At 38.2% G+C, this 13115-nt stretch overlaps 1 protein-coding gene across 3 annotated transcripts in view; it reads left to right on the forward strand.

The window, feature by feature from the left end:
- Positions 1-13115, forward strand: part of LOC126161334 (trichohyalin) — a 447594-nt gene that overhangs the window by 327751 nt on the left and 106728 nt on the right. For all 3 annotated transcript variants that reach the window (XM_049917093.1, XM_049917095.1, XM_049917094.1), the window contains exon 18: positions 2135-2290. In XM_049917093.1, the coding sequence (XP_049773050.1) occupies positions 2135-2290 (156 nt within the window). The remainder of the gene's footprint in view (positions 1-2134; positions 2291-13115) is intronic.

The following is a 13115-nucleotide window of genomic DNA, read 5'->3' on the forward strand; positions in this document are numbered from 1 at the left end:
CACAACTTTTCAATTGAAATTCTTTTATACGTGCTTATGAAAGAAAGCATATACTTTTCTAATATTGTCTACTTTAAAGACCAGAAGTAGCTGTTGTCAAAATAATTAATGTCATCATAATCTTCATTTTTTTTTTTTGTGTGTACCTTTTAAGTGCATATTTATATAGGATTAATACATACAGCCAGATAATAGGAGCTTGACACCCAAAATATGTTGCTGAGGATTATGTTTATTACATTAGTGGCTCTGACAAAGTAATGAAGTAAATTGTAACAGCAATGGGTACAGAGCAGTACCTCACACAGAGCATTTGCAAATGTTCGCTGCCTTTTCTTATCATTTGCGTATTTTAATGGCTCTTAAAATAACTGTAGCTTTTTGACATTAAATTGTCCAAATAATGCAGTACTTGATGATGGTTCTTAAGTTTGTTATCCAAGAACTATGCAGCCTTGTCAGCATGTACATAGAAGAGAGTAGCCTATCTTAACATCACCGAAGTACAGGGTGTCCTTAATTAAAGTTCCAGTTTCAAAATGCTGTAGAAAAACAACCAATGCTCAGAATGACATCAAATTTGTACTACATGTTATTGACACATGGGTAAATGTCATGGCACAAAAAAAGTTGGCAAAAACTTGATCAATAGATGGTGCTGCAACTGTCGCAAAATGTACACAGACAGTTGTGGCACAAGCCTGTTCCTTGGTTTGCGTCTGAGATGCCAATGAAGGATCACGCACTGCTGGTAAAGTTCTTTTACAAGAACAATGCTGTATGCCAGTAGCCCTGCAGGAGTTCTGGGCACTCAAGAGTAAAAGAAAAGGGTCCAATGTCTGCTAAGGGTCTGGATAAAATGATTATAAAATTCGGAAAGATAGTTTATCTTGAAGTGTAGTGTGGCACAGTGAGGAAAGCATTTGATCCAATGTCTGTCGGAGGTATGCTCACAACATTGCAGTAGGGGTGCACGGGGAATTCCCCAAACATTAGACATGCCAGTGAGCACAGTGCATGAAATTCTATGAAACATCCTGTAAGGCTATCCACAAAAATCCACCTGTGCTCAGGAGTTGCTTCCTGCTGACTTTCAAGCAATACAAACATTCACTCTGGAATTTCTTACTCTTATGGAAGTGGGCGATGGATGGCCATGGAACAGACAAAGCCCATTTCCATCTCCAAGGTCATGTCAAAATGCAGAATTGCAGAATATGGACAATGGAAAATCCACACACACATCATCCAGTACCACTAAATTCTGCAAAGGTGACTGGGAGGTGCAAGTTGGCAAGTTGACGGCATTGTTTATCATAGGACAGTATTTTTTGGAGGAGGTGAGTCCTACAGATCCTGTCATTTGTACTGTCACTGGTAAATACTAGGAGAGTCTTTTACACACCAATGTCTTTCCAACCCTTCAGTGGTATAGATGTGTGGGTAGTATCATTTTTATACTAGGTGGCACTTCACCACACACTGCACAGTCAGTGAAGCTGCTGCTGCAGAGGCATTTCAGAAATGCTAAGATCATCATCGTCTGCTATTTCCCTACAGCCTGGCTATCCAGATCACCTCATATTAATCTGTGTGACTTCTGGTTATGGAATTATCTGAAAGAAGTTGGGTTCATTGCTCCAATTATGATTGTAACTGGGCTGAAGGTATGCATTGTGCAACACATTTGAACGTGACACCTGACTCTCTCTGATCTGTTGTGGAACATGCTATTTCTCAATTTCAAATTGTGACAGAAAATGGTGGACAGCATATTGAACATGTCTTGCACCAATCTCATAACAATTAGAAACAGATGTCATTTTGCTTTTCATGTGGTTTTTGGCCTCAGGACAATTGAAAAGCAAATTTTCCCATCTGATGTGTTGAATTGCTTACCCAACGTATAGTGCCAAACTTGTGCAGTCGTGTACCATGTACATTGAAAAGTATGGATGGTGTAATGCACAAGAGAGATTGACCAGGGGAGGGGGGGGGGGGGGGAGGCAGAGAGAGAGAAGAGAGAAGAAAAGAACATGTAGTGAGGTCTTGACATTCAGTAGAAATATCTGAAGGTTTGTCTTGAAAGTACTATAAATTTACAAGGCACTCTCTAATTCCACTTATTCCATAGGTTAAAGAACTCCAAACAAAGATTGATGAGCAGGAAGATGAGAAAAAGACCGCAGAGCCAAAAAAGAAAACTGTTAGTCCAGAAGTTTCAAAACTCAGGAAAGAGGTGAAGGCAAAGACTGAAGAATTGGAGAAGTTAAAGACTAATTTTACAAAGGTATGTAAAATTTTGCTACATTTCCATTAATAATTACAAAATTACTCAATTTGCCAGTTGTTCATCTGATTGTAGACTGCATTTAATCCTGGTATCTTTGCTCTTAATACCAACAGTGCAAGTTTATCATTTGATTTTTATACTTCTTATTTAAACTGATGCAAAATATCAAAATATTTGGACCTACCAGTGGTCAGATTACTAGCTGGATCATGATACCATGTGATGGAGAGTATCTCACAATGAACATCATTTCCCGTAGTGATAGGATTTGACTACTAAACTTCACTGATTCACAAAATCAGTTGAGGGAATGGCTAATAAATGGCTTTTAATTTAGTTTCTCATTTTTAGAGATACACTGTTTTGTTGCTTATACCTATGAACAATTCGGTAAAAAAAAAAAAAAAAATGTTGTACCAGAATTAAGTATTCTACTTCGTACTGCTAAATTGACTTCATGAAAGAATATGTAAAAGATCAGATGGAAAAGAGAAGGCATCCATTTGTTGAGAAAAGAGGATGTTAATGATGATGAAGGGGTTTTTGTATTTTTTATTTTGATATCTTGAACCATTTGTGAAATACGATGATCGTTTTGACAGCATGATTCTCAATGCACAGAGACAGAAATGGGCATGTCATGTGTGACCATTCGACGGATATAAAAATCAATAACTGGAAAGTGAAATGATATACCATTCTGCTCTCAATTTTAAATAAAGTTTTGATAGTTTATCTACATTTCATACACAGAAATGTATGGGCTAATATCAACCATACACAAAGTTTACATAATGTGTTTTTACCTCTGCAAACTCAAAAACTTCATACTATGCTTTACTTAATTTGATGTAACACAGTAACTATGATCAATAATGAAAAGAAACTCAGTCCTTTATCAAGTGAAGATATCAAACTGTAAGATGTACAAAAATCAATTTTTTTCACGTAATAATTTTCTTAAAATCGTATGATAAGTATTTCATAGTTGCCAGAATGCTGTCTCTTAGTACATTGAGAGGAATAATATGAAATAAAAATAAAAATATGAATTTTAAAAAAATAAATAAAATACGATGTATGTTGGTAGCAGTGGGATTTGAGTCCGAGTTGACAAATTGCCAGTCTGTTCACTAAACCACTCATCCATGTTGCCGTTATGATAAGGGCTGCTCTAAAATCCCTCATATTCTACATGTGCACAATGCTTTACAGGCAGTGTTCAAAGAAAAGTACTGATTGACCTAGTGCTGTGAGCAACATAGCACCCTCAGTGCTGGCAAGGATGAAGTCACATCAGAGCATGCATGCAGCCCTTCTCTGCATTGATTGTGGAGTGGCTGATTGTAATTTCAGCACTTGACACCAGTTTCTGGTTATCACACTGAGAGCACTTAAAAAAAAAGGCGTAATTTTAGTGCAAGTTCCCGCCTGCTTCAGAAGAGAAATGGTATAATTTTAGTGTGATATTTACAGTGTGCTGTAGCACATTAGCATATGATCATCGGCCATCAGTGCTGAGAATCAGTAAGCATACTTCTTTGATTATTTGCTGATTTGGAGTCTTGGTCATTTTGTGACAATTTGCTGTAAGATAGAGACACCTCTGATCATTCCTGTTGTCCTTCGTTTATATTTGATGTGCCTGGCCACAAACATCCTTTATGGTAGTCTAGCAGTATACTGTTATTGGTTACTGAAGTATGAGTGACACAGGGTAAATGCTAGATTCCAATAAAATGTTTTGGAGCATAAGAATTCCTTCTAAATTAGGTGATTATGAAATATTACTCAGGTTTTGTGTGAAAACCTTTGCTGTGTGGATGCCATCTCATGGTGTCATTTCATAATGCATCTTCTTATTTTGACAACCGATTGTATATATTTTTTGGGTGAAATTAGAAATATATAGTCCAGGTAATTTTGTGTGATGTCAAAATTTATAGATATTTTTTTATGTAACTGGCATAAATAAGAAGTAGCATCAAAGAAAACTGTGTTAGATTAATTATTTCCCTCACAAAATTTTTTTATGAGAATCATTCAGTGAAGTGTTCCAATTTTTGACATTCTGTGTTAAGATGACAGACTCACAGAGCCGCAGTTCATTCAGCATTTTAATAGTATGTGTTTTCCCCTAGGCAGATAAATTACCACAAAGATACATTTCTCTTCTTCATTTGCTTCTTCTTGTGGAAATGTTTCACTTAGGACCACACGAAATCAACACTTGATGTGTCTACAGAAACTTTCCTGGCATAGTAACTGATAATGATGTATGATGAAAAAGATAGTTCAACTGCCTCTCACTATTGGAACTGTATCTTATAGGTATCGATTGAAATTAGACTGGCAAATAAGATTATAAATAGAGACAAGAGCTATCCTTTAAGTAAAACATGGAGTCTTGTGTTACCTGATATTAAAAAGCAACGATCTATAACTCGGCCTGAAAAAGTACGTTCTGTATAGTGATTATTGATTGTTTTTGCCAGGTTTCACCGTTGGGGTACTGTAACTTTACTTTGCATTCTGGGACACCAGCAACAAATTTTTGTGCAGACACCGTTGCTTCTCAGTGCCATATAAAAGAGCTGCTGAAACTTCCTGGCAGATTAAAACTGTGTGTCAGACCAAAACTCGAACTCAGGACCTTTGCCTTTTGCGGGCAAGCTACCCAAGCTGAGCTACCCAAGCACGACTCACGACCCATCCTCAAAGCTTTAATTCCAGCAGTACCTCATCTCCTACTTTCCAAACTTCACACAAGCTCTTCTTCAAACCTTGCAGAACTAGCACTCCTGGAAGAAATTGCAGAAACATGGCTTAGCCACAGCCTGGGGGATGTTTCCAGAATGAAACTTTCACTCTGCAGCAGAGTGTGCGCTGATATGAAACTTCCTGGCAGATTAAAACTGTGTGCCGGACTGAGACTCAAACTCAGGACCTTTGCCTTTTGCAGGCAAGTGCTCCACCATCTGAGCTACCCAAGCACGATGTGAGACCTGTCCTCACAACTGTAATTTAATTCCGCCAGTATCTTGTCTCCAGCTTCCAGACTACGTGGAAGCTCTTCTGTGAACCTTGCAGAGCTGGCACTCCAGAAAGAAAGGATATTGCAGAGGCATGGCTTAGACATAGTCTTGGGGATGTTTCCAGAATGAAACTTTCACTTTGCAGTGGAGTGTGCACTGATATGAAACTTGCCCACGAAAGAAAAAGGTCCAAAGTTCGAGTCTCGGTGTGGCACACAGTTTTAATCTCCCAGGAAGCTTCATATTGGTGCACACTTCACTGCAGACCGAAAGTTTAATTCTGAAAAGAGCTGCTGTTCTCTGCATGTATCAGCTTCTGCAAGATTTAACAAACAGCATCCTGCCCCGAAGTTGGTGGCTAGATGGATCCCTGAAGTTTTGTGTCAAGATGATAGTACAATCTAGCAACGGACCCAACAAGAATATTATAATAAAATTAACAGTTATTGGCCTTCTGTTTAGCACTAATTTTTTTCAGGTACAGTCAGTGAGCATGTTTTGTTTCCTCTGTCCATGTCTAGCTTAGTCCGCTGTGATAGCTGAGTGGTCAGTGTGACGGATTGCCATCCTACGGACCCGGGTTCGTTCCTGGCTGGGTCAGTGATTTTCTCCACTCAAGGACTGGGTGTTGTGTTGTCTTCATAATCATTTCATCCCCATCCGGCATGCATGTCGCCTAATATGGCGTCACACGTAATAAGACCCGCACCAAGACGGCCAGAGCTGCCCCGCAAGGGGCCTCCCAGCCCATGATGCCAAATGCTTATTTCAATGTCTAGCTTTGGTCCCTTTCTTTTATTCCTCAAAACCCCATATATGCATGATTTTTATGGTTGGCTCCCTGTATTGTAAATTTGGTGATCCAGTGAATTAATGGAGAGAAGTGTGTGTGTGCTGAGCAGCTTCAGATGTATGGAGGTTCCAGTAGTTATACAGAAATGAAGAAGCTTGCACAGGATACACTAGTGCTGAGAGCTGCATCAGACCTGTAGGTGTATTGAAGTCAACAACAACAATCCTTTAAGGTTTTTTTCCAGTTGTCCTTACAAATTGGGCCTAGTTATTTGACATTTCAAGGATGTGTGAATCTGATGCGTTGGGCTGTTCGAGTCCATTCACTTAATACGTCGCCTGAGCTGAATTCTTCATATATGCACTCTAACCATGATTTTTATGGACAGGTGTCTGGTCGAGAGCAATGTCTTCTATTAGTAATCAAAATGTCCTGCATCTCATGTTCAAACTCCACCACTTTTTACATTTTGAATAGAAATCATCAGCAATGGCAGCCGAAGACTTGTCAAGGAGAATGGAGGAGTGGACAAAGGTACAGGGCACTCTTTGCCCTTGGGGTTGGAAACTGCTCCCTAAATGTGGAAGTATCAACAACGATAAGCAGCATGAGGATGCAGAAGGCAAGGGAAACCACTGCATTAAGAATGCATAATAATGTGTATCCACAGGACATTTTGCCTGTAATTGGAAAAAGTGTGATGATGATCTCTCCATTGGCAAAAGATTCCAGAATAGTCCCCCATTTCAATCTCTGGAACAGGACTGTGAAAGGGGGGAGGGAGAGGGGGAGTGACCATGAGATGAAGATTAAATAACCAATGAAAGGATAACATTCTGTGAGTCGGAACATAGAATGCTAGGAGTTTGAAAGTGGTAGGGAAGTTAGAAACCCTGAAAAGGGAAATGCTAAGGCTCAATGTAGATATAGTGGGGCTCTGTGAAATGAAATGGTAAGCAGACAAGGATTTCTGGTCAGATGAGCACAGGTGCCAACTCCATGGGGCCTGAGAGGGCCCAAGCCACCCCCCTCCCCGTCCCCCCAATAATTTGAGAAAATTATTAGTTATATTTTGCTTTGTAAAATCACAAAATTATGTTGGAAGTTTTTATTTTTCTTGTTTGACGATAGTTACCTTTTAAAATACTTTCAGTAATGGGTTAAAACAAATAATTATTATGGCAGTAGGCAGGTTAACTGAAATTGAGTGGTGTGAATCATGTTAGTGTTAGAATGCTGTGGGCACACTTAGAATTGTTTCCAGTGAACGAGCCTTCAGGTAAAGTCTGGTGCCAGTGGGCCAACACTGAGGGTGTGGCAACGTCAAAAGAATGGAGCAGAAGCACCTGGAACCCGGAACCCTCCGCCTCACATTGTCTTGATGCTTCGAAACTTGGTTATATAAAGCCCACCCTGCTGTTTCAGTCATTCAGTGCGGATAGTTTCATTCAGTGCATGCTGCAGATGTGTTTAGTGTTCCAACTTTAGTGTCTAGTGGACTATTTTATATGACTATATTTTATTCATTTACTTTAGTCGCTTAGTGTAGTGTGAATTAAGTTTGCAATGGATAAATCTGTTACCATAAAGGCACACTTGGAAGTTGATGATACTGCAAGTCAACCTCCAACAATTATTGTGTCATCAATTGCCTTGTCATCTTTGGGCGAGAGTCATTCACAGCCAAAACCTGGACAATCCGGTAAGGGAAGATCATTTCAGAAGTCTTGGTTGATCAAATATACATGGCTAGAGTATGAAGCATCTACCAAAGAAGTTTTTTGCAAAACCTGCAGAGAGGCAAATGCAAAAAATCTATTACAGTTTTCTTCGAAAAAAGAAATGCATTTACTTCTGTAGGGTTTTCTAACTGGAAAAAGGCTTGAGAAAAAGTCCATCTTCATGAAAATATGTTTACGCATAAAGAAGGTGTTCTGAAACTAAATTCTGTCACTAACCAAAGTGTGGCCTCACAAATGAATGAACAGTTAGATAGTGATATGAAGAAAGGCCGTTTAGGTCTTGAGACAATTTTTACTACTGTGCAATTTCTATGCCGACAAGAACTAGCAATTAGAGGGCATGAAGATGTAAACTCAAATTTTTTTCAATTGTTGGAGCTCCAAATGATGTATCTTAGTTTAAAGATTGGTTAGGGCATTCGGGGTATACGTGGACATCCCACGATATTCAAAACGAGATCATTGCTCTATTAGGAAAGTCTTTGTTGAGAAAGGTATTGGCTTCAATCAAGAAGACTGAACATTTTTCCATTATGGCTGATGAAACAAGTGATTCTTTGATTCACGAACAAGTGTCACTTTGTATTTGAACTGTCGATGATTCCTTAATGATCAACAAAGACTTTATCGGGTTATATGAGACCCGCAACACTGAATCACAAACTCTTGCTTGTCTTGATTTGTCAGTGGATAACTTAAGAGGACAGTACTATGATGTTGCCTCAAATGTGAAAGGTAAGTTAAAAGGACTAAAAAAGTTAGTTTTGGATATACAACCAAAAGCACATTTACGTGCACTGCACTGCTCACAGTTTAGACTTGGCATTTGTAGACAGTCTCTGTCATCTTACGTATATGAGGGATATTATAGCTTTAGCCAAGGACTTAATAAACACCGTAAGGGAAACCAACAAAAGCACAGGCTTTTCAGAAGCATATGCTGTGATAGCGCCAACAACCAAGCTGGTCTACAGCCTCTGTGCCCGACTCTATCGACTATGTGACCTTCTAGTATCTTGAGAATATTGAAGAACTTGAGTTTTTTGAAGCATTTTCTGCAGAGGACAAAACAGAGACAGGTTACAAGTGTGCTGGCTATCTTTAGTCAATGTTACAATTCAGGATTTATTTCTTTTTACGTCCTTATTGCCGTGCAATGAACCCAGTAGAGGGTGTCAATGAAAAAATTCAATGCTGTCATCTAAGTGTTGCTGATCTGGAACAAATATATGAGGGCTTGATTTGTATATTGAATGGAAGGCCTGATAGTTTTGAACACTTTTGGGAATTGTATTTAAAATAAAAACTTTCACAAGTTCATGATCCTTTCTCTTCCTTGGAATTGAAGTATACCAAAGAAGTATGAAAACAATGAAGCCAGCTCACTGCACACTTTCAAAAACCCAAAGGAATACTACAAAGCTATTTACATTGAAGTTTGTGAAATGGTGCAATCTTGCATTACTGAGCGGTTTCCTTCAACTGGACTCACACAGGTCATTGCAGTTGAACGAGAGTGCTTGCTTTTAGTACACAGAGGTGAAACAAATTTGGAAAAATCAACTGAGTTTTTCAAAAATTACTTAGATATTGAGAGACTGTGCTTACACTTGAATATGTTAGCCAATATCACTAATAAAAAACAACTGGTCTTAAAAAAACATGCATGATGTAAGAAAGTACATTACACAAGAGCCTGCAAAGTGCATTAAGCTTCTCCAAGCAGTTTCACTCACGACAGCAACAGCAGAATGGTCATCTAGTGCCGTTACATGTCTGAAGTCATATATCCGATCAACAATGGGACAGAAGCGATTGAACAACCTGACTGTTCTTCATGACCACCAAGATGTTTTGGATGAATTGGATATCTGACCAGTCATTGACAACTTCATATTCAGTAATCCAGTCAGATGGTCAAAATTTGCACCTTTCTAAAGACACTCTAGCCCTAATAATGGCATTTAGAGTAATATTAAAAATCTTTATCAAATAGTGAATTAAATACATACAGAATATTAAATTTTCAGTTTTGAAATATTAGTACTAGTTTAGTACTGTATTACTATATTAATGTATTAGTTATTTTCAAATACTTAAATATTTTTAGGGTGTAAGGCCCAATTAAAACTCACTATTTACATACTTTTTGACTGAAAGTATTTGGCATACTGTATTGTGGTGTGCGTACTGTAAGACCTTCGGTACACACACCATCAGACTATTTGACTTGCCGCTCTAACGAAGTAGGCGAGTGTCATCAATATGTCTCATGGTCTTATCGTGACATGTTTATCTTCTGCTGTTAGGTCAGATCATAGAAATTCCACTTGCACGCTTAGAGTAGCAGATAGACGGTGACCAACTTTAAACAGAACTTGATTAATTTTCACACACATTTATTAAAATAATAAAAATCATAGACATTACGTAACTTCATTCTGGATGCTGTTTACAATTGACAATCTGAAGTTCCTTTGGTCTTGGTACGTTAATCTTATTCTCACATGTCTCTGATACTTGACAAAGTGTCTATACATTTCTCTTCATGGCTACGTACAGGAATATGGTAATCTTATTAGGCGCAGACTGAAACTTGACTACAGACAAATGCAGACTAATGCAGACTGACTAATCAGAGGTGTGTACACTCGTTATAATACCTTGAGCGTTCAGGTATCACTGTGTGAGTGTGATCCGCGAGGAGAAAAGGTTCTACGTTAGCAGCAATCTCATTGGCTGCGTTACATATTAATACGCGGATCAGCAGAGGCAGAATTTGGTCTGTCTCGAAGACAGCGCTATCTCGTAGTGCAGATATGGATGAGTGCTGTGCCTGCGCTGTTGTGCTTAGCAGGGCGCGCTCTATTGGGAAAGTTGTGTATGCGTTGACTATGCAGAACTATGTACACAACATGTATTAACTTTATTAAGTGTATTAAAGCATTAACTTTGTGATATTGTTTTTATTTAATTAACTCTGAGCCTTATTCAGAGTAAGCTTAACTTAGCTATTTCACTTATTAATCTAAGTGCTATTACTGTGTGACAGCAATATTTTATGTTTTAATCTTTTAATGATAATTTAGGATTTATTTTAATATAATTTCAGTCGTTTCAGAGCTATATATTCACTGCTCTGTAATAGTCTATAAGCATGATTATTACTGTAAATTAAATTAGCTTTTTATGAAAACTTCGTGTGTGTGTTTATGTTTTGTTTCTTTTACCAAAGCCAAAAAAATTTGTCAGGCTTGTCGAGTTTCCCAAAGTGTCGAGTTATCGAGAGTCCAGTGTTTGGGGTTCTAATGTTGACCATATGACTCTAAAATGCTTAAAACAACTTTTAAATTCACTATTTTTCATCTAAAATTTAGAAAATTTCACAGAGCAAGACCCCCAGTATGGGCCCCCCCAGATGAGTATATGGTAATATCAACAGCAGCAGAAAATGGTGTAATGGGAGAGAGATTTTTTATGAATAGGTACAAGGTAGACAATTGTGAAGAAACCATGGATAACAGAAGAAATACTTCAGTTGATCAATGCAAGAAGGAAGTGCAAAAATGTTCAGGAAATTCAGAAATACAGAAGTACAAGCTACGTGGGAATGAAATAAATCAGAAGTGCTGGGATGCTAAGGCAAAATGGCTGCATGAAAAATGTGAAGAAATCATGAAAGAAATGATTGCCATAAGTACTGACTCAGCAGATAAGAAAGTCAAAATAGCCTTCAGTGAAATTAAAAACAAGGATGGTAACATTAAGAGTGCAATGTTAAATACAGAGAAGAGAGTAGATAGATGAAAAGAATACGTTGAAGGCCTCTATGAGGGGGAAGAATTGTCTGACGACATGATAGAAGAAGAAACAGCATTCAATATAGAAGAGATAAGGGATTCAGTATTGGAACTATAAATTAAAAGGTCTTTGGAAGACTTAGGATCAAATAAGGCAGAAGACATAGATGACATTGCATTAGAATTTCTGAAGCCATTGGGGGAATTGGCAACAAAACAACTATTCAAGTAGGTATGTAGAATGTATGAGACTGCTGATATACAATCAGACTTCAGGAAAACATTGTCCACACAATTCCGAAGACTGCAAGAGCTGACAAGTGCAAGAAGTATTGCGCAGTCATCTTAACAGCTCATGCATCCAAGTTGTTGACCAGACTAATATACAGAAGAATGGAGAAGAAAGTTGAGGAGGTGTTAGATGGCAATCAGTTTGGCTGTAGGAAAGGTAAAGGCACCAGAGAGGTAGTTCTCATGTTGTGATTCATAATGGAAGCAAGACTTAATAAAAATCATGACATGTTCATAGGACTTGTCAGTCTGGAAAAAGCATTCGACAACGTCAAATGGTGCAAGGTGTTTGAAATTCTGAGAAAAATAGGAATAAGTTATAGGGAGGGCTGGGTAATTTGTAGAAGAGCCGGACAGAATAGTATAAGACAAGGATGTAGTCTTTTGCCCCCCACTGTTCAGTCTATGCATGGAAAATGCAGTGACAAAATAAAAGAAAGTTTTGAGGGTGGAATTAAAATTCAAGATGAAAGGACATCAATGATAAGATCTGTTGATGATAAGATTCAATGATGTCATTGTTGTCCTGAGTGAAAGTGAAGAAGACTTATGGGATCTGCTGAAAGAAATGAACAGTCTCATGAATACAGAATATGGATGGAAAGTAAATCGAAGAAAGATGAAAGTAATAAGAAGTAGCAGGAATGAGAACAGCAAGAAACTCAACATTAGGATTGACGGTCATGAATTAGGCAAAGTTAAGGAATTCTGCCACCTATGCAGCAAAATAACCAGTGATAGGTGGAGCAAGGAGGATATCAAAAGCAGACTATTTTTGTTTTGTTTTGTTTTTTTGAGTCATCAGTTTTCTGACTGGTTTGATGTGGCCCGCCATGAATTCCTCTCCTATGCCGACCTCTTCATCTCAGAGTAGCACTTGCAACCTATTTCCTCAATTATTTGCTGGATATATTCCAATCTCTGCCTTCCTCTACAATTTTTGCCCTCTATAAGTCCCTGTAGTACTGTGGGAGTCATTACTTTCTTTCTGTCCATTGTTTTCCACATATTCCTTTCCTCTATGTTTCTGAATAGAACCTCCTAATACCTTATCTTACCAGTCCACCCAATTTTCAGCATTCAACTGTAACACCATATCTCAAATGCTTTGCTTCTCTTCTGTTCTGGTTTTCCCACAGTCCACAGTCCATGCTGTGCTCC

Source organism: Schistocerca cancellata, chromosome 2, assembly GCF_023864275.1.
Source record: "Schistocerca cancellata isolate TAMUIC-IGC-003103 chromosome 2, iqSchCanc2.1, whole genome shotgun sequence".
Lineage (NCBI taxonomy): Eukaryota > Metazoa > Arthropoda > Insecta > Orthoptera > Acrididae > Schistocerca > Schistocerca cancellata.